Below are 27,830 nucleotides of genomic sequence, written 5' to 3' on the forward strand. Positions count from 1 at the left end.
TATGGATCTTTTGGGGGTGCAGGGGAGGTTGTCTGGTACCAGTACTGGAACCTGATCTCAGGGCTTCTCGCTTGGCTTGCTTACTCACACCTGGCCCTCTACCACTTGAGTCACATCTCCAGTCCAAAGGTGTGGATCTTGCTCCACAGTGAGCTTCCAGTGTCTCCAAGGAGAAGGCTGGGTCCCCGAACTCATTCACTTCAGAGGGTCTGGCCTATTTCAGTTCACTCTTCAGATCCCGTTTATTTGTGCATGTAAGGTAACAAGAGGAACAATAACTTCTGGTATGGTTTTCTGATCTATGTCTTTTCTGAGCATCAGTGTCTGACTCAGACAGATACAGGACAGGATATGATTCGGTCTTCCAGCAGCACGCTGATGATCAGAAATATAAAATAAAGAAGGAACATTGTGAAGCCCAGGATCTTGTTCATTCTCCACTTGCATGATGCAATTGAAGAAATCACAAACAGGAGCATGAGAAACAGCAAGACGATTGCACAGAACAGGCCATTGCTGCTGACTGGAACAGGCTGTAATCCATTGATAAGAGAGAAAAGCAGCCAGGGAACAGGCAAGCTGCAAGATTAAGGAAACTATGAATATTTATAATGCTTATAATAACCTCACATACTTAATTAGTATTTTCTGCTTAAAAAGCACTTATATTTTTACACACATAAACTATAAAGTAGGAAAAAAACTGGTAGGCCCATTTACATATGAGAAAATAAAAGACTGGGGGAAATGAAATTATTAGCCCAGAGACTAATCTTTGGCAGAGCCTAGATTAAAACAAGTACTGTTAATTTGAGCTTTGTATTTTTATTGCATGCCTAATGCCGTTTTTGTCACTAACCCAAATCAATCCATATGTGACTCTTAACATTTAAATTTTTAGGATTAAGGCCTGTCTTAAGAAACAATGTAAGCCGGCGCCTGTGGCTCACACATGTAATCCTAGCTACTCAGGAAGCTGAGATCTGAGGATCGCAGTTCAAAGCCAGCCCTGGCAGGAAAGTCCGTGAGACTCTTATCTCCAATAAACCACCAGAAAACCGGAAGTGGCACTGTGGCTCAAGCGGTAGAGCACTCACCTTGAGCTGAAGAGTGCAAGGACAGCGCCCAAGCCCAGAGTTCAAGCCCCACAACCCACCAAAAAAAAAAAAAAAAAAGATACAATATATTTAAATTCTTTAGTGATTAGGGCTCTCAGTTTCCTTTTTGCCACCATCTGCCACTCTAATCCATTATACACATCCACAAATTAATTCTGGGTAAAAGAACCAAATCCAGGATGTCCTGGAAGAAATGAATGTGGCCCAAGTGCTCTGCTCTGACAAGGCTGAGAGTTCAGGGAGAGGTGGTGACAGGAAGCAACAATATAGCTAAACATTGGTAGCTGGGGCCTGTAATCCTACCTACTTAGGAGGTTGAGATCTGAGTATCCTGGTTCAAAGCCAGCCTGATCAGGCAAGTGTATGATACATTTATGTCCTGCAGATTGGAACAGGCTGTAACCCATTGTTAAATACCAAAAAGCTGGAAATGGAGCTGAGGTAGCCTTTTGCTCACCCCAAATGCTGTTCAGAGCCTCTGAACCCAAATAGAAAAGAACTGGAGTATCAAAAATAGGGCCTCCTGAGTAACTAGGATTGTATTCATAACATGCTTTGTTAAATGGCAACTCCTTTATACACCTACTTAAATATTAAAAAAAATAGGGCCTCAGGATGTAGCTCGGGGAAAGCATTTAATGTGCACACATCCCTGCCTTTCATTCCCCAGCACCAGAAAGCAATCAAAAAAAGTGAAATGACTCTTTCTTGCCCTCCCGTGCCTTCCACCATGTATTGAACTATATTGGGGGATGGAATGGAATGCACTTCGAGTTCATCTGTAAATTGCAGTCAGCTACATGTGAGACAGCATCCTTGTTCTTGAGTCAGTATCTTAATTCTGCTGTGCCACCTGGCTCTGATGAAGGAAGGGGATATACTTTGTTAGCCTTATAGACAACAAGGCCTTGGTGGCTCATGCCTATAATCCTCAACTACTCAGGTAGTTGAGATCTGAGAATCATGGTTCAAAGGCAGTCCAAGCTTATCTCTAAGCTGGAAATGGAGCTGTGGCTCAAGTGGTAGAGCACAAAACCTCAGAGACAGCACCCAGGCCTTGAGTTCAAACCCCAGGACCAGTATACACACACACACACACACACACACACACCAATATAAATGTCCCTTTTTGCATATATAGTGAGTGAAGAAGAAAATTAGTAAGCAAGGCTAGAATTGGATTTCAAGGACGGAGAGAGAAAAGGACAGAACCAATTGCCACTCACCCCACAGTGATGTCAAATATGTTACTGCCCACCGAGCTTGACACAGCCATGTCTCCCAGGCCTTTCCGAGCAACGATCACACTTGTGATGAGGTCAGGAATCGATGTGCCTGCTGCTAAGATTGTCAAACCCATAATCTCTTCAGAAATACCTATGGTTTCACCAACCTAGTAAACAGGAACAGTTAATGAAACACTATAGCAACAGGAGGTGAAAAACCTGACACTGGGTAGCACCAGCCACGCACTACCATGTGCAAATAGAGTACTTTCTGTGGAGCTTGGCCAGCTGAGAAAGAGGGATGGCCACAGAGATGCTCCAGGCTTCAGGAAAACATGCAGTTCTTCTCTGTCCTGATCATTCCTACTACACCATCTTCAAAGAACTACCCTGGCATTGGTGGTTCATGCCTGTCATCCTAGCTACTCAGGAGGCTGAGATCTGAGGATTGTGGTTCAAAGCCAGCCCAGGCAGGAAAGTCTGTGAGACTCTTATCTGTAATTAGCCTCCAGAAAACCAAAAGTAGAGCTGTGACTCAAGTGGTAGAGTGCTCGCCTTGAGCAAATAAGCTCAGGAACAGTGGCCAGTCCCTGAGTTCAAGCCCCAGAATCAGTGGGGGAAAAAAAGTGTTTATGTCAACATTTCCACTTTGAGAAAATGACCCCTGCTGTGTGCCAGGAGCTAAGAGGCTACAGATAGAAGTACAAACAATTCTGCACAGACCCTACTCAGCACAATGAGAGCAAAAGGTTTACAATTTCAGCTGTGTGTGAAATGCTAGTCCATGCAGAACTGAAAAGCCATGCATGCTCAGATCCAGAGTAGTTACAGCTAGCACATGAGGAACCTTCTGGATCATGCTACAGAGTGAATACCATGTCAGACAAAAGCCACACTTTAAAAGCACAATGCTTACACTACTAAAAATTACGTGTGTGTGTGTGTGTGTGTGTGTGCACGCGCACGCACGCACACATGTTTCAGTGCTAGAGCTTGGATATGTCTAAGCACTGTCCCTGAGCTTTTGTTCTCAAGGCTAGTGCTCTACCACTTAAGCCACAGCTCCATTTCTGGCTTTTTGGTGGTTAAGAGGAGATAAGAATATCATGGCTGGGGTGCTGGGAAGGTGGCTCAGTGGTAGAGCGCTTGCCTTGCATTCATGAGGCCCTGGGTTCGATTCCTCAGCACCACATAAGCAGAAAAAGCTGGAAGTGGTGCTGTGGCTCAAGTGGTAGAGCACTAGCCTTGAGCTGAAGAGCTGAGGGACAGCGCCCAGGCCCAGAGTTCAGGCACCATGACTGGCAAAAAAAAAAAAAAAAGAATATCATGGCTGGGAATGTAGCTTCATGGTAGAATGCTTGCCTAGCATGCATGAGGCCCTGGGTTCAATTCCTTGAAACCACAGACCCCAAAAAACAAATGAAATTGACTCCAAACTGGGAGCCTCAGAACTCAGCTTCCTGAGTAGCTAGGATTATAAGGCATGAGCCACTGGTTCGTGAAGCCTTCCTGAACAACAGGGAAAGCACAGGTCCACTTGAGCTTTGACACTGCCTTGTACTGGAACTGCAGCTGACGCCAAATTGAGTTCTTGCTGACCACTCACCTGGTGAGCCCACCACACCATGAGGTATGAGAACATGGCTATCCAAATGATGGATCCCAGGAAGGTGATAACAAAAAACTTCCTGGATTCCTGTTGGGAAGGATGGAAAGGAAGAGGAATAAGTTGCAAAGACTACTGGCCCTACACCCTCTGATAGAGGATCCCTACATATGCATGGAGCTGAGGTGCCCTGTCCAGTGAGCAAAGGAGACGGATGGGTAAGTATGGGGTGTAAGAGAGCCTGGCCAGCAGGGCATTCTGCAGTCACCATACAGAAGCGAGCTAGAACCAGATTCATAAGGGTGCTTGGCTTTTGTAAACCCCTCCCTGAACCTCTCTCCCCCTCCCCCCCACTTCTCTGGACCCAGACAAAGTACTCACTTCTTTGAATGGAATGCATCATTCAGACCCTCAGAATGGTAGAGACCTTGGTACCTTTAACCAGAGAAGAGCTGTTCTATAAAAGAATCACTGGGCTTAGCCAGGTGCTGATGGCTTATGTCTGCAATCCTAGCTGCTCAGGAGGCTGAGAGCTGAGGATGACAGTTCAAAGCCAGCCCAGGCAAGAAAGTCCATGAGAGTCCTATTTCCAATGAACCACCAGAAAACTGGAAGTGGAGCTATGGCTCGAAGTGGTAGAGTGCTAGCCTTGAGTAAAGAAGCTTGGGGACAGTCCCTAGACCTGACTTCAAGCCCCATTATGGATTATAAAGAAGGAAAAGGAGAAGAAGAAGAGGAAGAAGAAGAAGAAGAATTAGGCTTGGTAATGGGGGTTCAGAATACCCCTGTGAAGTATGGAAAGGGTATAGTGATATCATTCTCAAAATAAAAACAAAAGCTATGGTAGGAAGCCAGGAGGGACTGGCTCACGCCAGGATGTGTCCTGGCCAGGATCCTCTCCCTCATCCTCAGAGAGCCCTGTGCCAAGGTGAGTGTCCCTACCCTGTCCCTTTAGTTATGGGCCCAGGGTATCTAGATCCCCACAACCTCTTTCCCTGGGAAAGGAAGCGGGAGGAACACCTGGATCCACTCACCTCCCTGCGGACATCAGGTATTGTCAGCCACAGTGGGAACACAATGGGCAGGAGGAAGAGGTAAATGGCTTGCTTCTGCCTGGTGGCAGGCCATTCCAGGGACAGAGGCTCCTCGTCTCTCTCCTCCTCTTCCTCCTCCTCTTCCTCCTCTTCATCGTCCTCTTCATCTTCCTCCTCCTCTTCTTCACTCTCCCCTCCATCACTTCCCCCTTCACCATCTGCACCTTTCTCCTCCCCGTTGGTCGCTTCACCTTGATTCTCGGCATCAATTCCCTGGAGGTCAGTTTCACCTTCTTCACTTTGTATGTCACCATCCCCTGCTTGGATTTCTCCTTCATGTTCATCTGCTTTTCCTTCTGCTTCAGTTTCCCCTTCATGTTCATCTCCGTCTCCTTCTCCTTCACTTTCCCCTTCATGTTCATCTTTTACTCCTGCCTCACTTTCCCCTTCATGTTCGTCTCCTTTCTCTCCTGCCTCAGTTTCCCCTTTGTGTTCATCTCCTCTTGCCTCAGTTTCCTCTTCATGCTCATCTCCTCCTGCCTCCATTTCCCCATGATGGGCATCTTCTGCCTCAGTTTCCCCTTCATTTTCATCTCCTTTTCCTTTTGCCTCAGCTTCCCCTTCAGGTTCATCTCCTCTTGCCTCAGTTTCCCCTTCAGGTTCATCTCCTCCTGCCTCAGTTTCCCCTTCAGGGTCATCTGCTCCTGCTTCGGTTTCCCCTTCAGGTTCATCTCCTCCTGCCTCAGTTTCCCCTTCAGGTTCATCTCCTCCTGCCTCAGTTTCCCCTTCAGGGTCATCTGCTCCTGCTTCGGTTTCCCCTTCTGGTTGAGTTTCTCCTCCACTTTTCTCTTCAGTTCCACCTTCACCAGGAGTTCCACCCTCTTCACCTGTCACTTCTCTTTTGCTGTCTGCTCCAGGCACGCCTTCCTGCAATCCAAAGTCAACAGATGAATGTGTGGTAACTGTTCTGCTCATTTCCCTTCCCGTTTCTCCCTTTTTTGTTGTGGGGTGTTATTTTTGGTTGCTGTTCTATGAGTGTTATCAAAACACAAACATTCCAGGGAGAAAACTAACTCATTGTTCGGCTTTAATTGGGTCCTTTTCAGGGGTGGGGAACCTCTCACCACCTGCTTCTGCCATCTTTGACAGCTGTGTGGTATAAAGTCCATTTTTATATCAAAGCTCCTCTATTCTTCATGTATCTCTTCATTCTTTGAGACCACACAGAACACATATAATTATTCTTCCACAGGACAGCTCTTCCCTGGTTAATGATCCCAAGGTCCTTTTGCCATTCTAGAGATTATGTCTTGATGAACTCATTCTAAATAACTATAACCCTCGGGGACATCCATAATGAACCACAGAACATACACAAGACTCTCACCTCCCTTTCTAAGACAGTAGGCTTCCATTCATGTTGCCTATGGAGCATAGTCATGAATGAATAGCACCACGTTCTTTGGTGATCACAACATCTTGCTGAACCTACTAAAACTCTTAAGTTGTTATATTACATGTGTAAAATTGTGATGATGATACCTATTTATTGTACATTTTTATGTGCCAGGCATCATGGTGAGTGGCTTAATAATAATAACATTTACTATATTTTGTAACTCAGTTCATTATAGAGCTAGTATGATAGGGCTAGTGTTGTACCCCCCTTATAGATGGAGAAACGAGAGTAAAAAGAAGTTGAATCATTTGCCATGGCCCATTGTTTTTAAATTATAAAGTTGGGGCTTCAGTATGTATAGTCCAATTCTCAACCTCTTAACTGCTATGTCATCCTGCTTTACAAAAGCTAGAACTGAATGAGACCTCTGGATCCCCAAATCGATAGCCCTGGGGAACTTATTAGAAGTAGCAATTTCCTCCAGGCATCAGTGGCTCACACCTATAATCCTAGCTATTCAGGAGGCTGAGACCTGAGGATCATAGTTCATAGTCAGCCTGGTCAGGAAAACCCATGAGACTCTTATCTCCAGTAAACTACCAAAAAGCCAGAAATGGTGCTGTGGCTCAAAGTGGCAAAAGTGTGAGGCTTGAGCACAAAAGCTCAGGTACAGTGCCCAGGCCCTGAGTTAAAGTCCCAGGAGAGGTACACACAGAAAAAGCACTTCCAATTTCCTGTCTCTACATGTACCCATTGAGTTTGGATCTCTGGGACTGGGAGCCAGTCAGCAGTACTGAGTGTGCTCACAAGTGCTCCTAATGAGTTCATCTCCCAACCAGTGTCTGGGAACCTCAGGGCTGTCTCCTCCACGCTAAAAGCCATTGATTGTGAGGGTCTTCAGATTCGCTCTCAGCTAACCTATAACATGCTGGTCCCACTATCCCTTGAGTAGTGAGTGAGCTGGGCTGTGTGCTGTGGAGAAAACATCATCTGTAAGGAATGTCATGGTAACTGACAACCCCCAAAGGATGTTCAGTGATACTCAATACATACTAAAACTACCTGGAGGCTTTTAAAACCATTGATGCCCAAGGACCCACCCCAGATATTCTGATTTAATTCATAAGTGGGGGAGGAAGGCTGGTTTTTAAGTTTTTGCAGCCCTCTGATGAACCTGTGCTTTGAATTGGGTGTGAAGAGTAAGAAAGACTCCATTCTGAAATTATTCCTGCTTCCTTGACCCCTGCCTGGAGGAGATGAGAATTCATTTAAATCAAAACTATCTAGGTAAGAGACTTCCCATGACCACCTGCACCCTATTCTCTGAGGACTTTCCTCCACCAATAACCCCAACAGAATGGATGGCTCTCTTCTTTCTTGTTGTAGTCAAGGCCCCTGGTTTTCCCCAGATCCAGTCTGGATCCCTGATCTCCAGCTGAATAGATTCTTTTTAGACTAGTTACCAGTCACTAATTGATCCTCTGTATTCTAGAGGACTGCAGTGGTGGTTTAGGGGTACATACAAGTAAACAAACAAGGCCAGTGATGGAGGCTGCATCACTGTGTGTGTGTTGGGGGAGGGACAGTGACAGATCACAGATGCCTCTGATTAGGTCTGGCTCCTGTGACAGCACACTGTGCCCCGTCCCACACTGTGATTCCAGATACCTCTGTTCTGACTCCATCTTAGCTTGGGCTGGCCATTATGGGCCTACTCAGGACATTTGGGATACCCTGAAGAACTCTCACGATGCTGGACTGTGGGAGAGAGAGGACTGAAAGCTGCTGGGTATCAACTAGGAAAACAAAAGAATGGAGTTGAACCTTGCAAATCGAATACTTATTTACTGTGTGCCATTCAGCCTCGGTTCGATACAGCTTTAATTGGTGCATCAGTGAGGCTTTGTGGCAAAGGAGGCATTTACACCAGGCCTGGAGCGGGTGCTGAGTATCTAAAGATGGAGGTGAAGGTGTTCTAGGGAGAGGAAATCATGTAAGCAAGGCCTGGAGGTAGCTTGGGAGACAAGGAGTTTGGTTTGACCAGAGCACAGTAGGACAAGAGCCTATGAAGGTAGTGTTGGGTGGAGATCAGAAGACCCTGGGATTGAGGCAGGCTCCTGGCCACTGCAGCAGCAATCAGGAGTCTAGAAGGTTCTAAGAACTTGGCTCAGTAGCCATCCCACCACACTTCAAGCTCAGGACTAGCCTCGACTCACCATCCCCAAGTTCCTGACAACCAATGACTATGGCATGTGGCAGTTCACAAGGTGTTTTCATACCATCTGTCACACTGAGATGTCAGGTAAATATCCTGGCCCCAGGAGGTTGGCACTGGTTCAGGGGGATTCCAGAGAGAGGTTAAGGCTCTCTCCAGAGGAATAAAACTAAATCGATTTAGTTTCATTCCTACAGTTCTAAAAACAGGACTTCAGGCCTTTAGAGGGGAAGTCATTTGGGGCCAGAAAATCCTTCCCTGGGCCTTCTAAGTCCCTCCAGCTGTGCAGAGGCTGGGAGCCTACCTGACTGTCAGGATCTTCCTCCTGATCTCCCTTGACGTCTGGAGCAGGGGCTGGAGTGACCGTGACCGCAGGGAGCTCGGCTGGCTCCTCCTCTTTAAAGGACAAACATGGGTTAGGTCAGAAGAGTGGAGTGGGCTCTAAGAGCAGCTGGCAGAGACATGGGATGTGGGTGGCTACAGGGCTGCTGGGTGGCTAAAGGCCTGTTTGGGGAAATTTCTTGTCAGTAGGAAAAGCAAGATGATAGTTTGTGACCTGTTCTTGTCCTGTTTCCTGATAGGATAGTCGGGAAGTGGCCATCTTTGCTCCCCTGTATCCACGGACATCTCCTGACCATGATGGCCAAGGATGCTGCAAACAATTGGTGAACTGGAGCAGGGATCAGACTCACTTCCCAGCACTCAGGTTCTGCTTCTTTGGAAAGGATCCTGAGTGTGGCTTCGGGTAAGTCACTTGATCTCTTTGAACCTCAGTTTTCCTTGTTTATGGAACAAGAATTGCTGTGTGTCTGCCTTCCCCTGGGATTTACTGAATGGATTAGGAAGGCCTGGTGTGCAGAGCCTGTAAAGAACTAGCTGCCCCACTTCCCTAGTCCTAGCTACTGGACTTGTGTGTCACCACATATCTGATGGCTTTACCTGGCCACACTAGCCTTGTGCAGAAGCAACATGAAGAAGCGTCATTAAAAGAGTCTCATTTGGGATGCAATTCAGCAAGCAAAAACAAGTGATTGCTGAACAACCTGCTGGCCTCTCCTTGCCTTCCTCATCTAAGGAGGAGGCTGCAGAAACCATAGAGACAGCTCACAGCTGGCAGCCATATCCAAAAGAACATCCTACGTTGGGCACTGATGTTTCAAACCTGTAATCCTAGCTGAGAACTGAGGATTGTGGTTCCAAGTCAGCCTGGGTATGAAAGGCTATGCAGCTCTTATCTCCAATTAACGACCCAAAAGCCAGACATGGAGCTGTGGCTCAAGTGGTAGCCTTGAGTACAAAAAGTTCAGGGACAGTACCCAGGCCCTGAGTCCAAGGCCTGGGACCAGCACACACACACCAAAAGCATCCTTGAAGCAAGAGGCTAAAATGAAGCAGCCTACAGAACAACCTTAACTCATCGGACTGATTCAGAGCCAAAACATGTGCCCCAGTTTCTGGCCTGTGCTGGCTACGATGGGAGATGGCAGAAGAGAACTAGCGTGGCCATTCTCTCACCTTCTGGTTTGCATTCTGCCTTGGCCTGGGGCTGGGCTCTGGCCTCCTGGTTCAAGCTCTCCTGCTTGTCCTTGGAGGCTCGGGCTGCGAATGAGAAAGGAAATACATCTCATCTGAGATGACTGCATCCTCCCTGCCATGCCCTTGCAGTGACAACCAGAGCAGCAGAAGTGGAGGGAAAGGCTGGCCTGTGTGTGACGTCTGGTTCTGATCGTACTGGGCATCTTCATGGTGTCTAGGTCCCTACCCTGTCACTGACGATGAGCTTGGCAAGTCATTTTCCTTCCCAAGGCCTCTTTCCTCTCTGGTACAATGACTTGGTTGACCTCAGGAACAACAAATAGGATTTGTTCCTTCATAAATTCAGGTGATGGCTGTTTGAGTCTTAGATTCAGGAATCTGATCCAAACCTACCAGGATTGATTGGTGATGTCTGCTATGGGCAGAGAATGGAGAAATGATGACAGATCGATTTTGGCCACCCTAGAACTAGATGATCTGCAATGATGTTTGCAACTCATTTTCTGTGTATGAACTAGAAGTCAGGGCAGCATCATTTTGTGCATGCTGCTCCAGGGGGTCTGGTGGCTGTCTTCCCAAGCCTTCCCTCCCAGGTGGGAAGAAGAGCAAAGCTCTTGGTCACAACCCTTTTGATCCCAGACACCTGTATCCAGCCAGGGCCTCTCTCCAGGTCCCAGTGCACATGCTTGGCTGGAGTCCCACAGAGCATCATGAACCAAATGGCTGCTCTGATTTCTAGAAAAACACAGAAGGCACCTATCTTCTACTGTGACTGTGCCAGGAAACATGAAGTATGATTTCTAGGCAAGAGAGGGAGGAGGGAGCGGTGCAGCCTGGGAAGGGGAGGGAAAAGCAAAGGTGCCAATGAACAACCAGCTGGGGCCTCAGGACATCAGGCTGGCTCTGCCCTGCAGGTACCAGATCCTTTGAGAAGTCCATGCTGCCTCTCTAAGCGTTAGTGTCATCTTTCTACAAAAGCAACATTCACTGCACATCCTGAGGGTCCATGAGACAAAGTCCAAGTGCTTAATTGCTGCAAAGCCTCATCAGTACTGTTACTTAGCATGCTACTACTTCCATTACAGACATGGATTTAGCTGAGTGAAACAATTCATCCATAAAACCTTCCAGAGCCGGGCACTAGTGGCTCATGCCTGTAATCCTAACTACTCAGGAGGCTGAGATCTGAGGATCATGGTTTGAAGCCAGCCTGGGCATACAAATCTGATTCTTAACTCCTATTAACCAGCTAAAAGACAAAACTGGAGGTGTGGCTCAAGTGGTAGAGCACCAGCCTTGAGCAAAACAAAACAAAACAAAAAAAAAACCTTCCAGAGTGATCAACACATTATATAAATTTACACATGGCTGTGCATAAAAAAATGCCTGGGACCTAGAAATCACCATAGCAATGGTAGTGTTGTCATATGATATTATGCCATGTTACATGACAAATGATGGTGAGTTGACAGTCATGAACAGTGGTCTTACTCAGGAAACAGCTCTGCAGAGGATGTGAATCACAGGGGATTTGGTCATCTGTCCATACCACAGTCTTTGAGGAAACTGAGGACTTGTGGTCTGGAAAGTTGGGAAGATTAAGGCCTCTTTCTGTATCCAGGATAGGCAGGAAATCAAACATGTATGGAAGCCGGGCACTGCTGGCTCATGCTTGTAATCCTAGCTTCTCAGGAGGCTGAGATCTGAGGATCATGGTTCAAAGCCAGCCCAGGCAGGAAAGTCCGGGAGGATTTTATCTCCAATAAACCGCCAGAAAACCAGAAGTGGTGGTGTGGCTCACGTGGTAGAGCACTCACCTTGAGCTGAAGAGCTCAGGGATAGGGTCCAGGCACAGAGTTCAAGCCCCACAACCAACAGAAAAAAAAAAAAAGGTGTGGAATTTCCCCCTGCAAAAATCAGTCTCTCTTGCTCTCTTATAAGTGGATGAACCACTACTGGGACACGTGTAGTCCCCCAAGGTGTTCCTAATGCCAAAGCACATCTTCCCAGAGGTGTCAGGAAGCTGGCGTATCACTGTCTCCTTCATCCGGGCAACCCCAGTGCCCCCTTAGCATTGATCAAGGACCCCAGGTCATTGAGCGGTGTGTAGCTGCTGTGGAAGGCAAGCTTCCCTGAACACCAGGTGCTCACTGTTGGCTGGAGGGAAGGGGGAGGAAAAAAACAAATCTTTCTTTGTCTCACATCCCTCATCATATACCCTGACTTCTTATTTCCTGTGCCCCCAGGGTAAGAAGGTGAGCTTCAAGGTGCCCCCCCACTCCTGCTCTCTCCCACATCTGAGTGAGATGACCAAGAGATGTGGGGCCCTCTGGGTGCCAAAGGCTCATGCCTGTCATCCTAGCTACTCAGGAAGCTAAGAGCTGAGGATCGAGGTTCAAAGCCAGCCTATGCAGAAAGTCTATAAGACTCTTAGCTCCAATCAAATACCCAAAAGCCGGAAGTGGAGCGGTGGCTCAAGTGGTAGAGCACTAACCTTGAGCACAGAAAGCTCAGGACCCAGGACCAGCACGTGTGCGTGCGCGCGCGCACACACACACACACACACACACACACGAGATAAGCGGGAATCCTGGATCGGAAAAGCTCCTTCACAGAGAGGGAGAAGAGATTTCAGACCACAGGAAATGTCTCTCCTACTCATCAGCATTGTGGAGAGAGTTGGAACATATGCAAAGGATGGAAACATCTGGATGGATATCTGGAAGCAGCCTAGGGAAACAAACAAATGCCCAGAGAGTCCTGGGAATAAAGGTCTGCAGGGTCCTAGTCCCCTTTGGACCAGGCTGGGATCTCTGAGCGGCCTGCATTCCAGAGCATCAGCAGTCATTCACCTCAGATGTGCCCTGATCTGCCACACCCACAGTGTGCCTGGCATCCTGCCCTTGCCAGGAGTGATGTCATTGGCTTCCATGGCACTGCTTTCCTTATACCCCCTCTCTATGACCAGCGGCTGGATCATCTCCTTAGTGTCAATCTCCTCTGACCTCAGCTTGGCCTGAACATCATATAATCCTGTTAAGACAAGTAGGCCAGCTGACAGCTGTGGTCACAGAAATGGCCTAGGCAGGGAGCCCTGCGGTCCTGGGCAGGAGAAGGTCATTATCATCAGGGACTGGTTAGTCAGTGATTCCTTCCTTCCCTGGGCCCAGCCCTCATCAGAGGCGCTGTTTTTCTCCAGCCAACACTTTCCTCTCTAAGCATGTCTGCTGAAGCTCCCTTAAAGCATTTCTAAGGAAAAACTGAGACCCATCTTTGATACTGCTTTTGTCATTGTACAATCAGTATCATTATTTTCAACACCTGAAACCTAGTATTGAATCTAAAGAAGAAACTTTGGGCCTAAGGGGTGTGTGTGTGTGTGTGTGTGTGTGTGTGTCCGTGTGTCCTTCGACTTGAACTTGGGACCTGGGTACTGTCCCTGACCTGCTTTTGCTCAAGACTAGTGCTTTACCACTTTGAGCCATAGCTTCACTTCCAGTTTTCTGGTGGTCTATTACACATAAGACTCTCATAGACTTCCCTGTCCAGGCTGGCTCTGAACTGAGATCCTCAGATCTTAGCTCCTGAATAGCAAGGATTACAGGCATGAGACACCAGCCCCCGGCACCTGAGGAATTTCTAAGCCCCCAAAATGTGTCCTGGAACCAGAAAATCCCACAAGGTATTCCCTGGGGCTCAGTGGCTCATTCTGTTACATCAGACCCACCTACTGCCTAATTGCACAATGAGGCCTTGGCATTTTCTCAAAGGCAAATGGCCTCCTACTATTTGAATTCCCATCTGAACCAGCTCCCCAGAGGAGGAGGAGCTCAAGGAGAGTCTAAAAGGCACCCAAGGAGGGCCTGACAAAGGGTATGGAGGCAGGATTTGGTAAGGTGGGTGGTGAGCCTCTCAATTGTCATCATCTGTCAAGTTCAACCCCAGCCCCCACTGCACGTCACCCAGGTGATTTTGAGCTTCCCAGCTGGGTCCTAGGAGTTCAGAGCAAAGGGCAATGCTGTTCAAAGCTTTGGGACTGTGGGGTCCTAGAAGAGGCACACTCAGAAGCTGCAACCCTCAGTGGGATACTGAGGCTGGATCCCAGCCGAGACCGGAACAAGAGATCATAGCAATCATGGCCTAATTGCGGGTGATACCCTTCATTTCACAGAGGGCGACACTGGGGCAGGAAAGCAGTGGCATCTAGAAGTCCTTTGGCCCTCTTGTGAGTGTGGTGGGGTTTTTTTTGTTGTTGTTGTTGGGGTTTTTTTTGTTTTTGTTTTTAATTTTTTTGGTTTTGTGTTTTTTGGTCATAGGGCTTGAACTCAGGGCCCTGGGTGCTGTCCCTGAACTTTTGTGCTGAAGCCTAGCACTCTATCACTTTGAACCACAGCTCCACTTTTTTGATTTTTAGGTGATGGATTGAAAAATTAAAAAAAAAAAATCTCACAGACTTTCCTTCCCAGCCTGGCTTCCAACTTCGATCCTCAGATCTCAGCCTCCTGAGTAGCTAGGATTACAGGCGTGAGCCACCAGCGCGCAGCAGAGTGTCTAACTTCCATTCCCTTACTCTTCTCTGTGATCTGCCTCTTCCTTCCCACCCCCCCACCCTGCTGCGCTCAGATAAGCAGGTGCCAGGTCTTCTCTGGAGGCGGGAGGAAGGAATGGGCAGGGCAGCACAGTGGACTGGAGAAAGGCCTTGCTTACCTTCCCCCAGGGGGTCCAGGCTGTGGATCATGAGGTGGAAGATGGTACTGCGGATGATGCTGTTGTGCAGAGAGGCTGAACTGCTCCCTCGGATCAGCATGGACGGGAGCTGAGCAAGGGGAGAGCCATATACGCCTCAGTGGACCCCTGCCCAAGCCAGAGGAGCCACACCCACACAAGGGCCTTACTAAGCTGCCTCCTTCCCAAAGACACCCTGGGAGAAAGCACTGGAGCCTTCACTTCAGACCAGGAGGCTCTCCATCTTATTGAAGTTTGTACCTTCCAGCAAGTACACATGTCTAGAAACACCACCTAAGGCCCTCAGGGAGACCACTGGATGTGGGCACAGCCCTTTCGGGTTCATAGACTGATTGTGTTATCATCATCCTCAGGCTGTGAGCCCCGTGTAGAGAAAAGGAAAAAGTTCAAAGGATCTGCTCGACTCTAATATCAAGCATGGGGTCAGATTCGCTCTCAGATCTGATGATTCCCAGACCAGTTTTCCTTTTCTCCCCTACACTCAGAGATCATCACCGGCACAAACATCTAGACTGTATCCAGATGTGATGCACAGTTATAGCAACACACTCAACGATCAACTGATTCACAACCAACACTTCAGGCCAATTCTCCCTCCCATCCCTCTCCGTCTGACCTCTCCTGCCATCTAGTGGTTATGTGCAGTACTTCACAACAGGCCTAGAAAATCCCATGCATGTTGGAGGAGTCACACCTCGCCTCTCCTTTCCAAATTCCTCATCATGCTTTCCACATCCCATAAGCCAACGATGCAGTAACGTCACAATCTCAGAGTCACATTCCTTCACTGCCCATCCTATTTTTTTCTGAGTTCTGGAGCATTCTAAAGTCAATGTCTCCAGTAATGTTTGTTTTGTTTGGATCAATTGTGCAGCATTGAAGCTAGAAAGTAGGACTTGAGTGTCTCTAGTCCAAGGAGTCATTTGCAGATGCAAAGCCCAACAGTACACAGCAAACTACTGTGACCCTGGCCTCCCCGATCCACACCTCCTAGAAGGTGTATGGTGGGGGGGGGGGGAGGTGAGAGACCTTGACAAGGCAACCCAGCTCCCAGGAGTTTCCCAGGCCTGCGCATCATCAGGTTTCCCCAGAATCTGGGCCACTACGCCCAGGGTGTGCAGCTGAACCCCGAGACCCTGCCTTATTCCTGTTGGGAAGATTCCATACAGCGCCCACCTTCAGCTTCTTGTTGTCCTGCTGTTGTTCAGTCACCACTCCATCACTGGGCTGCAAATAAGAAGCACAAGAAAATAGGAGTCAAGAAAGGCCATGGGCAGCCAGGTGCTGGTGGCTCACACCTGTCATCCTAGCTACTCAGGAGGCTGAGATCTGAGGATCACGGTTCAAAGCCAGCCCGCGCAGGAAAGTCCATGAGACTCTTATCCCCAATTAGCCAGCAGAAAACCAGAAGTAGCACTGTGGCTCAAGTGGTAGAGTGCTAGCCTTGAGCTGAAGAGCTGAGGGACAGTGCCCAGGCTCAGAGTTCAGGCCCCATGACTGGGAAGAAAAATGCCATGGGAGACATTCCTTACTTTCTCCTTACTTCTCTCTGGGAAAGCTTCAGAGATAACTTGATGTTTGCCCTCTTCACTCACCTGAAAACCTCATTCCTTATGCCTCAGTCTCCCCTTCATTGTCATCTTTCATCTAAGTATGATTCACTTTTATAGGTGCCTCTGTGTGTGTGTGTGTGTGTGTGTGTGTGTGTGTATGAGTGCATGTGCAAGTGTGCATGTGTGCTTGAACTCAAAACTTCAGCCACATCTCCACTTCTGGCTTTTAAGTGGTTATTTGGAGATACAAGTCTTACAGATTTTCCTGCCTGGGCTGGCTTTGAACCACAGTCCTCAAATCTCAGCCTCCTAAATAGCTAGAATTGTAAGTATGAGCTACCAGCCCCTGGCCCTATTCTTGTCTTTTATTGTATTTTGCAAGGATTCGGTAAATATTTCTTAAATGAATCCTTGAATTTTCCTCCAAATACATTTAATCTATTCCAACTCTTCCTCCCCTCTTTCATCGATTTTCTACCACTAAAAAGACCTCGCTAGAGCTGGGAAGGTGGCTCAGTGGTAGAGTGCTTGCCTTGCATGCATGAGGCCCTGGGTTCAATTCCTCAGCACCACATAAGCAGAAAAAGTGGTGCTGTGGCTCAAGTGGTGGAGAGCTAGCCTTGAGCTGAAAAGCTAAGGGACAGCGCCCAGGCCCAGAGTTCAGGGCTCATGATGGAAAAAAAAGTAAAAGACCTCTCTATTCCTTCCTGCTTACCCAGTCCTATCCATTTTTCCCCCAGAAACTTCTGGGTGAGTTCCTGTATAAAGTTTCCTCAAATGTCCCCCTTCACCCCCACCCCCTCACTCCACTGACTGTGATTCTTCTCAAAATCCCGGATGGCAACAGTGGGCATCTTTGCAATGCTAAACGCTGGCTATGTGATCAGATCGGGGCTGGCCGGGCTGTTGGGAGAGCTATGGGACACAGGAGTAAGCAGGCCAACCCTGCATAAGGGAAGAAGAGGCATGAGGCCCATAGCACTTACCATCTGGACTGCTAGCCTGCCATTTTGCATTCCAGCCACTTAAACCATATGCTATTTGTCTATTTCAGCTAGACCCCACTATTTTGGTTGATTTGATGTGTGTGTGTGTGTGTGTGTGTGTGTGTGTGTTTAATCATGCAGCAAACTTACGATCTCTTTTCCCCTCACCTGTGGCATAATGTCTTTTACACACAGAGTAGGTGCTCCAGAAGGGTAAGCTAGATGAGTAGATATTCCCAAGTGGCTTCCAAGACCATCTGGAGGCATCAGGATCACTAATGGTGACCTTGTGATCTAGACTTTCCTATTCCTTGCCTCACCCCACCTCCATTGCCCCAACCTGAGGTGGACTTAACTATACTCTCTTCTCTGTTCAACTCAGAAAATAGAGAAAATAGTGCCTGATCTAGGACCTTCTACCCACCTGTCATTCTTCCAGTTCCTATTTACTGAAAATGCCATGCTGATAGCTTTAAGGATAAAATATGTTTAAGATATGGATTCTATGTCCAGAAAGAAATGGAGACAAATGTAACATAGACACAAGAATAAACTGTGGGCCTGGGCGCCAGTGGCTCAGGCCTGTAATCATAGCTACTCAGGAGGCTGAGATCTGAGGATCATAGCTCAAAGCCAGCCGGGGTAGGAAAGGCCATGAAACTCTTATCTCCAATAAACCTCCAGAAAACCAGAAGTGGTGCTGTGACACGGAGTGGTAGAGCAGTAGCCTTGAGCAAAAAAGCTCAGGGATGGTACAGAGGCCCTGAGTTCATGCCCTACAACCAACAACAACAACAACAAAAGTGGCTTGTGATATGCAATGAGTAGATAAATGGGTCAGGAAGAAATCCTGCCTTGGACAGAATCTGAGTTAAGTTCTGGAAGATAGGGAAGATTTGAATGTTGAGTATGTATGTTGCACATAACAACAGAAATAATGATGCATTTTAACCAATCTCCTGAATTCTCTCAAGACATATCTATTAAGTTTACTGGGATAAAGGAAGCTGTATACATGAACTTCCACTGTCTGAACCATCACCCCGTTTTTTCAGTTCAACCCTCATCCACAAAGTTTAAGGGTCTGGGCTACCTTTGGAGTTGGCTAATGAGGCCCACAAAGAGACTCCATGGTGAGCAATGATTTTTGTGCCTTTCAGATTGACATGAGCCAAAATATTTCTCTGAGGTTGGTTCAGTGCTCATGGCTAACTTTTTCTATGTTCTTCTAGCACAAAAGTCTTTTACCTCCCTTTACTTCTACTTTTTCTTCTCTTTTTTGCTTTTTTTGTGTGTGTGTGCTGATTTCAGGATTTAAACTCAGGGCCTGAGCACTGTCCTTGAGCTTTTTTGTTCAAGGCTGGTGCACTACCACTTGAGTCACAGCTCCACTTCCATCTTTTTGGTGGTTAATTGGAGATAAGATTCCATGGACTTTCCTGACCAGGCTGGCTTCCAACCATGATTCTCAGATCTCAACCTCCCAAGTAGCTAAGATTACCGACGTGAGCCACCAACGCCCTGTATAACCATTTTCTTATTCAGGACTACTAACACCATAAAATAGACAAGGCTAGAATTATTACTGCTACACTCAACCAAGACAGTGACAGAACCTTCCGGATTGCTTAGCTCTGTGGCTTATGTGGGAAGATGTGTTGTTTGATTTTTTTTTAATCTTTTCTCATTCTACAAAGTCCTATTTTCCTAAACATAATGAGGGAAGTAGTATTGAGTCTTCATTCCCTAGCAGCTCCATTTCAAATCATTGGCATTTCAGGCAGCTTCACATAAACATCAGATAAACACTTGAGTGGCCCAGGGACCCATTCAGCAAATCTGACAAGAAAGTGCTTTCTGAATCTGCCCTCATCACCAACACGATCCTACATTCCCCTCACAACACACCATCCTCCCCTGCTCTTTTCCATCCTCCTCATCCTTAGCAAAAGCAGCTGAGCACCAGTGGCTCATACCTGTAATCTTAGCTACTCAGGAGGCTGAGATCTGATGATTATGGTTCAAAGCAATGGAGTTGTGGCTCAAGTGGTAGAGTACTGGCCTTGAGCACAAAAGCTCAGGGACAGTGCTTAGGCCCTGAGTTTAAGCCCCAGGACCAGAACAAAAATTAAAGTCATTTGTTGCTTCTAAATTCCAACTAATTTAGGTAGCAGAACATCCAGATTTGCTGTTTTTTTAAATAGAATGTGAATAATCTAATTTTGTATTTAATCCCAGTATTTGTAGTAGGAGAAGCTGTTACTACATTGTACAAATGTCTGTAAAACCTCAATGATAAGCATATACGTGTCCGTGGAAACAAGCTGTCAGACTACTTGATCAGATATTTGGGTTTTCCTATAACTATCTGTTCCTTGTACATTTGTTCTGTCACTTGTACACTTATTCTGTCACGGGTGAGCACACACTAGTAGATGAAATCTCCCACAAGTCGTCCGAAGAAACATAATCATACAAGGAGAATCGATTATAACGCTCAGCTTCACACATGCTAAATAAGCACTGTAGCACAGAGCTACACCCCAGCCCTAGGAAGAGTGATCTAGAATTGTGAATTCTGGTGATGTTTTAGTCTAGCTTACTCAGGTGGCTAAAGCAGTAGGAAGGTAAACACTACTAAAGGAGTTGAAGGAAGAAGCCCCAGCTAGAATAGCTCTCTCAGAAAACAGCAGATTTCTTGAGGTCTGAGATTGGCCATAGATCACCAACCTGTGTCTACAGCTGGCAGCTCACCATATGATCACTGATAGAAGCCCTTAGGAGAAATACCAACCCTGACAACAAACAAGAGGACCAGTTCCTATGAAGAAATCAGGTTTGTCTGCTTGGAGTCTTGTTGGTTAATTTGCGTGTGTGCGTGCGTGCGTGCGTGTGTGCGTGTGTGTGTGTGTGTGTGTGTGTGTGTGTGATGTAGGTCCTGGGATTTGAACTCAGGGCCTAGGCTCTGTCCCTGAGCACTAGGATAGCAATCTACCACTTGAGCCACAGCTCTACTTTGGTTTTTCGGTGGTTAATTGGAGAGAAGAGTCTCACAGACTTTCCTGCCCAGGCTGGCTTTGAACCATGATCCTCAGATTTCAGTCTCCTGAGTAGCTAGGATTACAGGTATGAGCCACCAGCACCAGGCTAATGAAAATAAAAAAACTGCCAGGAAGAAAACAAGTCCCAGGAAAGAATAGTAGACATTCCCCCTGAATTTTACATTCTGAACTATTCCTGGGGGCAGAATTTTAGGGTAAAGGGGTTGATTCCAAAAGGGTTCAGACAAGGCCCATTCCCTTCCTTGGACTCGTTTTTCTGTGAGTGTTCCATGGCTCTGCCTTTCTGTGGATAGCTAGTCCTTCCTGGCTAATCTCCTAAATCCATGTATTTATGAAGAAGGACTCATCATTCTTCAAATATCAGTCAGGCTTTTCAACCAGTCTAGCTCTCATTGGCTTCCCTGTTGACTTTCTGTGATTATACATGGTCAAAGCACATCAAAGATCTGTTGTCTTATGCTAGTACAAATACAATGAGGGCTTCAAAATCATGTATAAAATTTCAATTGTGTTGTTACAAACATTTACCACTTCCTTATCAAGACCTCCAAAAGCCTCAAGCTGAGTACAATGGCTCAAACTTGTAATCCTAGCTACTTGGAAGGCAGAGATTAGGGAGAGTTTGAGGTCAGTTTGGAAAAAAATAATCCACAAGACTCAATGACTGGGTGCATTAGTACACACCTGCTATCTCAGATACAGAAGAAGTGCAATGACTAGGCCATGTGTTATATCCCAGAAGCTTGAGGAAACACAGATAGAATCACAGTCCAGGCTGGCAGAGCAATAAAGTGAGACCCTATCTCAAAAATTAACTAATACAAAAAGACTATACTCAAATGGTAGAGTACCTGCCTAGCAAGCACCAGGCCCTGATTTCAAATCCCAGTACTGCCAAAATGAGAGACACCTTCACACCAATATATGTCCATTTAACAATATTAGGTTATGCATTTTTGTTTTTGTTTTGGTAGGTCTTGAGGCTTGAACTCTGGGCCTACACATTGTCCCTTAGCTTTTCAGCCAAGGCTAGCGCTCTACTACTTGAGCCACAGTGCCACTTCTGGCTTTCTGGTGATTAATTGGAGATAAGAGTCTCATAGATTTACCTGCCTGGGCTGGTTTTGAACTTCAATCCTCAGATCTCAGCCTCATGAGTAGCTAGGATTACAGGCATGAGCCACTGACGCCCAGCCAGTTACATATTTTTATCTTTGAATTTTTCCAGGCAATATCAAAATAGACATTCTAAAGTTTTATATATATATATACATACATGTATATGCATATATTTGTGTGTATGTGTATATTTAAATTATACATATGTAATGTCTATACATGTATGTATATAGATTATATATATGAATTTGTGTATGTGTATTAAACCATATACATGCACATATGTATGTATAATACATATATAAATACATTTGTGTATAATCCATGTGTGTATTCATATGTATGTGTGTACATGTGTGCATACTATATACTATAAATATATACTAAATATGGTATATATAGTATAACATTATAATCAGTAGTCATTTTATTTTTCTAGCAGTAGTCAAGAATATTCTGATTATAATCCCTTTCACTCCCCCCAAAATACAAAACTTTACTTTGATTCTAGACACTCAGGGCAGAATAAACCGTAACATGAAGCCCTTCAGCTAGAAGTCCTTCAGTTAGAAAATGTACCCTCTCTGCTGAGTGTCTCCATGTGGTTTGGGCAGGAGAATGTCAACTCAAAATCAAACTGGATCTGTTTCAACACATAGATAAGAACATTGCTGCTACTAGAAGCTTTGAAGAGCCTCTGGAGTAGTTTTAAAATTCTGTTTTGAGGCTGGGTGCTGCTGGTGATTCATGCCTGTAATCCTACCTACTCAGGAGGCTGAGATCTGAGGACTGCAGTTCAAAGCCAGCCCAGGTAGGAAAGTCTGTAAGACTCTTATCTCCAGTAAACCACCAGAAAACTGGAAGTAGTGCTGTGGCTCAAAGTGGTAGAGCACTAGCCTTGAGCAAAAGAGCTCAGGGACAATACCCAGGCCCTGAGTTCAAGCCCCATGACTAACCAAAAAAAAGAAAAAGAAAAGAAATCTGTTTTGAAATCATTTACTGCATTTCATTTGCTAAGTAAATCACTTTAACGGTCTAGGTCTTGATGAAACTGAAAATTCAGAATTTGTAGAGTTTAAATAAAAGGAGATGTACTATGAAGAAGCAGGCAAGTCAGGGACATTTGGGACATTGTTAGACTGATCCATACCATGATGTTTTTTTCTCAGAGGAGAGACCAGGGCTTCCTCACCTCCACTCTCTGGGAACTTCACTGGGAGAGGGACTCCTGTTTCCTTCTTTTATACTATGCAACACGCTGGGTGCCCTTTCTATTTTAAGCTTGTGGCTTCCCAGAGCTGAGTGGAGACTGGGAGGCAGGGTTCAGCTGGCTTTATGACCCTGGGCAGAATTTTTCTCCTTTCTGGGCCATCTACAGCTGGCATCTGTCAGCCTAGCTACTCAGGAGGCTGAGATCTGAGGATCTTGGTTCAAAGTTAGCCCAGGCAGGAAAGTCCATGAGATTTTTTTCTCTTTGCCATTCCTGGGGCTTGAACTCAGGGCCTAGGCTCCGTGCCTGAGCCCCTCTGTGCTCAAGGCTAGCGCTCTACCACTTGAGCCACAGTACCATTTCTGGAGTTGGACGCTGTCATTTTCCCTCAAGAGGGAGGAAGGGACCTGTCTGTCATCACACAGTGAATTACAAGTCGAATCAGACTAGAGCCCAAGTGTTTTAGCCCTGGGTTCTCTGCTCTGACGGGACATCGCATGATTTCAAAATTGCTCAAGAGAGTAAACTTAATCTCGTTCCCCTCCCAGACATGGTGCTGAGATTTGTTTTGTTTTGTTTTTTCCTCCATCCTGCCCACTCATCAAAATTGCTCTGGATTAAGTAGCTAAGTCCTTGTACTCTTTGCACGCAAAACTTTACCCCATCAGTAGCCTCTCTGAGACCTGCAACAGGCACTCTGAGGCAGCCTGGGCCCAAATTCACCCTTTAGAAGAAGAGAACTGGGGTCTCTATCTCTAGGGGACCTTTACTTCCAAAGGAAAAAAAAAAAAAACACTTGGGGATAGATTTTCAGAGGTCATGTTCTGGATTTCATTTTAGCCTCCAGATAATTCAATCAGCCAATGAATTTAGCAGGCCAGGTCCCTTAAGAGGCAAATTCTGGACCAGGAAGCCCCAGTATTCCTGGTCCTGTCCCCAGGGCTGGCTTTTCAGTGGGTAAGTGCTTCTTTATTCTTTAAAAAAAAAAAACCATAAAAATTAAAAAGCTCTCCTCCTCTCCAACCCCCATCCAAGCCAACACACACACACACACACACACACACACACACACACACACATATAGAATTTGAACAAATAGGATTAAGTTAAAACGAGGGTGTTGCTCTGAAATTTGAAACCCATGCACACAGAAGAGTTGTTGGGTTATTCTTCCTGTCTAGAATCTCCTTGGACATTCTCCAAAGCCCCCAGTGAAATATTTCCAAGACTCAATTGGGCCAAGCTGGGTTGAGGTGTAAAGTAGACTGCTTGCTGTATGACCTTGAACAAATGTTGAGGTGGTGGTTGTTGTTGTTAGGTATTAAGATTTGAACTCAGGTACCCCACCATCTGAGCCACGTCCCTAAGCTTAACTTCTCTTTAGGCTCAATGTCCTCTCCTAAGAATGAGGATCATCATAAAAACCATTTTACAAGATGGTTAGAGGTTAACCCAAGGTCATACTTATAAATGCCCCAGCAGGCTATCTGCCAGTGTCTGCACTCTTGTAATGTGTTTAATAAATTGCAAGGAAACCCAAGTGCCCATCTCACCCCATTTCTGCATTTTGGTCTTTTTTTTTTTGTTAGTCCTGGGGCCTGGGCACTGTCCCTGAGCTTCTTTTTGCTCAAGGCTAGCACTGCACCACTTGAGCCACCACACCAGTTCTGGCTTTTTCTGTGTATGTGGTAGTGAGGAATCAAACTGAGGACTTCATGCATGCTAGGCAAGCACTCTACCACTAAGCCACATTCCCAGCCCCTACACTTTGGTCTTTGTTGTTGTTGTTTTTGTTCAGGTCCTGGGGCTTGAACTGAGGGCTTGAGTTCTGTACCTGAGCTATTGTGCTCAAGATTACTGCTCTATCCCTGGAACCACAACTCCACTTCTGTCTTTTTGCTGGTCAATTGGAAATAAGAGTCTCACAGACTTCCCCGCCTGGGCTGGCTTGGCACTTCGATTCTCAGATCTCAGCCTCCTGAGTTGGCTGAGAAGACAGGAGAAGCCACAAATGCCTGACTTCCCCTTTGGTCTCTGGCTCCTCCCCTTTCTCCATTCTTTCACTCCAAAGGCTCTAGAGACCCCTGAGCCAGCCCGTCCTTACCTTGCTGAAGTCCCCCAAAGCCATGACCTTGGCCACGGGCCTCCTGCTGAGCTGCTCTTTCACCCAGAGCTCAATCTGCTTGTTCCACTTCATTGTGAACACATAGAGGGCATAGGCCAGCAGCAGCAGCAGACTCTCCCACCAGGCAATGAGGCTGTCCAAGAAGAAGATGATGAGCATGGAGAGATCCAGGATGTAGAAGGACACATCACGGAATAAGGGCCACCAGGTGAGGTTGAGGATCTCCCGGGAGAACAGGGCACAGGTGCCAATGACAAAGAGGATGTTGAACACAGCCGAGCCCACAATGGTTCCGATGCCCACGTTGCTATGGGAAATGAAGACGCCGATGAGGGAGGTGAAGAGCTCAGGGGCCGAGCCTCCTGCAGCCATGAACGTAGCACCTGCCACATCCTCGGAGATCTGGAGTTTGTCGGTGATCACGCCCAGGGCTGGGACAAAATATTCGTCGCATACAATAGCCAAGGCTACAAACACGTACATCATGCCAAAGATGTGCAGAGCTACCCAGCCCTGTTGCCGCTCCTCCACGCTAAACAGATCTGGAGGGTACTCTGCCTTGGGGTGAAGCTCAGGCCAACTGGGTAGCAGCACTGAGGGGCTAGGCGCTTCTGGAAGCATGGCCGTTGTGAGGCTTGGGGAGGGGGCGATGGGCAGCGCTGGGGCTGGCTCCACAAACACACAGTGACTGACTTGAGTGGTTGGGTTTGCTTTGACTTTGGGGACTCCTGGGGTGCTGGGTGCTGTGGAAGGGTGTTTGGTCAGTTCCCAGGTGGTGGCTGAGGGTGTTCTAATAGGAGGTATACTGGTCTCGGGTGCAGGTCTCCTTGTATTCTGGGGAGCAGAAGATGCTTTGATTTTTGCCAGGATGTTGCCTGCCACGGTGTTGAGGGTCACTGGTCCCTCAGAGAGAGCTGAGGGGTGGTCCAGGATTGCCCCCTGGGGAGTTGTCTGGAGGTTTTTCCCCATTGCCCTCCAGAAACTGACTGGGTTGTGATTACCTTCCAGCCTTTTGGAGCTGGTCAGGGTGTTTGTTTCCATGCTACTCCTTGGAGAAGTTAAGGTGCTTGTTTCTACCACCTCAGGGGTCAGGAGAGTTGGGGTGCTCGGAACTATTTGCTTGGGAGTCACTGCAGGGGTGTCTTGCAGAATTCTCTTGGAAGAGCTGGTCTCCAGTATCTTATTGGCTCTCCAAGGTGCACTGTCTTTCTCCGTTGCCCTGGTCACGTGGCTTATTTCTGTGGCCATGGATATGGAAGGTACGGAAGTATCCATTTCCCCAGAAGGGGATGGGGTGTATTTCTTTTCCTTTCCCCTGGCTTGTGTTGGGCTGCTGCTCTTCCTTTCTCCCTTGGGTGTTGGGGTGTAATATCTTCCCATTTGTCCACTTGAAGTTGGGGTGTTGTGATTTAGTACTCCAGTAGGTGTGGGTAGGGGGTTTTCCCTCGCTCTTTCTGTGCGTGTGGCTGTTGGGCTGTAATTATTCTTTGGTGCTGGTGGAGTGATCTCGTTGGTGGTTCTGGGTATACTACGAGGGCTGTCCATGGTTCTGCTAGGTGCTGCTTCATCAGTGGTGTCTGTGGCTTGGGGTGCCAGTGTCTCCCCCTCCATTTCTGAGCTAGCTTTCAGAGGATGATCATTCACCACCATCTCATCGCTGGACAGGTCCCGGCTGGCCAATTTTATAGACTGTTGGGAAGAGACCTCTGTCCACAGTGAGGAAAGGCCCCGGGGTCTCCTCAGGTGCTGATAGGTGGAGCTGATGATCAACATTCCTAACAGGAAGAGGAAACGACTCCATTGAAGCCGCTTGGGTCGCAGTAACCGCCTCTCCTGGGCCCCCATCCTCAGCACCTTCCCCATAATGGCCAATTGTGTCTGGTTAAAGAAGGCCACTCATTCTGTCCTTGGAGAGATGGAGGATGATCTGGGATTCAGATTGGTGAGCAGAGAAGATTTCTCCATGAAGCCCAGCCAGGAGAGAGTCACAAACCTAGCAGGGTGTGAAGAAGGTCATGAGAAGTTATTTAACTCAAAGAGGAGATCTGGGATGCACTACGCTGTAATCTGGAAAGGAGTGATGAGCGACATCGAGGGATACAAAAGTATCATATAGGGAAGGGGGCTTTGTGGCGGGCCATACTTGCTTCTGCTGGAGACAAACCATTTCTGCTCTCTGATCCAGTGGGCAATGACTATACTCAGGAGAAAGGGTACCTAGGAGTTTCCTTGCTGCATAGGCATGCCCAGGCCCCTGAGCTGAGTCCCGGGTGCTCTGTGGAGTTCTACTCAGTCCTCCATGGGCTCCCTTGCAGAGGATCTCCCAATATGCCTCACTCAAGTCCAAGCTTCAACTGCTGGCAGCTCAGTCTTGCACAGCTGGTAGCCAGGCCACAGATCTCAGCTTACCAAAGGCATCAGGACATGGGGATTGAAACCGTAGAAGATAGGTAGCAGTGAATGGCTCTGCCAGGGATAGGAAGGCCCCACGTATGTGGGGTTTTCCAGTACGGTGTGGTGGGAGGAGCCTGGGAGAGGTCTGGATTCTAATTCTGCTGTCTACCAGCTGTGGCCTCCTGAGAAGACTGGCCCTTTACAGCCTCATCTATGATATGGCCATGATACCAGACATATGGGTCATGCAAAAGATATCTCTGGAAGGACATCTGTGGAAAGGAAATGGAAGATCCAAGAGATCCAAGATCAGGGAGATCATCTTTACATGGTCTAGCCTTCTTGGTTGGTTCTTTGAGTCATGTTAATATTATCTTTTAAATTTAATTTTAATACTAATATCCATATGGGCAGTAATAATACTTGGGTCATAGGGATGCTGAGAGAATTTCAGCTAATGTCTGTGAAGAGTATTAGATGGTTATCAAGTGTTACATGGGG

The 27,830-nt window shown here is 47.0% G+C and overlaps 1 protein-coding gene across 3 annotated transcripts; it reads right to left on the minus strand.

The window, feature by feature from the left end:
• Window positions 1–329: 329 nt before the first annotated feature.
• Window positions 330–26,798, minus strand: Slc24a1 (solute carrier family 24 (sodium/potassium/calcium exchanger), member 1). Of its 3 annotated transcripts, XM_013010081.1 has the most exons (10): window positions 24,915–26,798; window positions 16,057–16,107; window positions 14,842–14,950; window positions 10,114–10,197; window positions 8,903–8,994; window positions 5,802–5,911; window positions 4,985–5,399; window positions 3,951–4,040; window positions 2,345–2,511; window positions 330–579 (listed from the first exon to the last, which is right to left on the minus strand). In XM_013010081.1, exons 1-10 carry the CDS (start codon window positions 26,796–26,798, stop codon window positions 330–332), a joined length of 3,252 nt encoding a protein of 1,083 aa, XP_012865535.1. The 3 variants fall into 3 exon arrangements, with proteins under 3 accessions (XP_012865535.1, XP_012865536.1, XP_012865537.1); XM_013010082.1 differs by lacking the exon at window positions 16,057–16,107; XM_013010083.1 differs by lacking the exon at window positions 3,951–4,040.
• Between the last annotated feature and the right edge of the window lie 1,032 nt (window positions 26,799–27,830).

This window comes from Dipodomys ordii, unplaced genomic scaffold, assembly GCF_000151885.1.
Source record: "Dipodomys ordii isolate 6190 unplaced genomic scaffold, Dord_2.0 Scaffold11, whole genome shotgun sequence".
NCBI lineage: Eukaryota > Metazoa > Chordata > Mammalia > Rodentia > Heteromyidae > Dipodomys > Dipodomys ordii.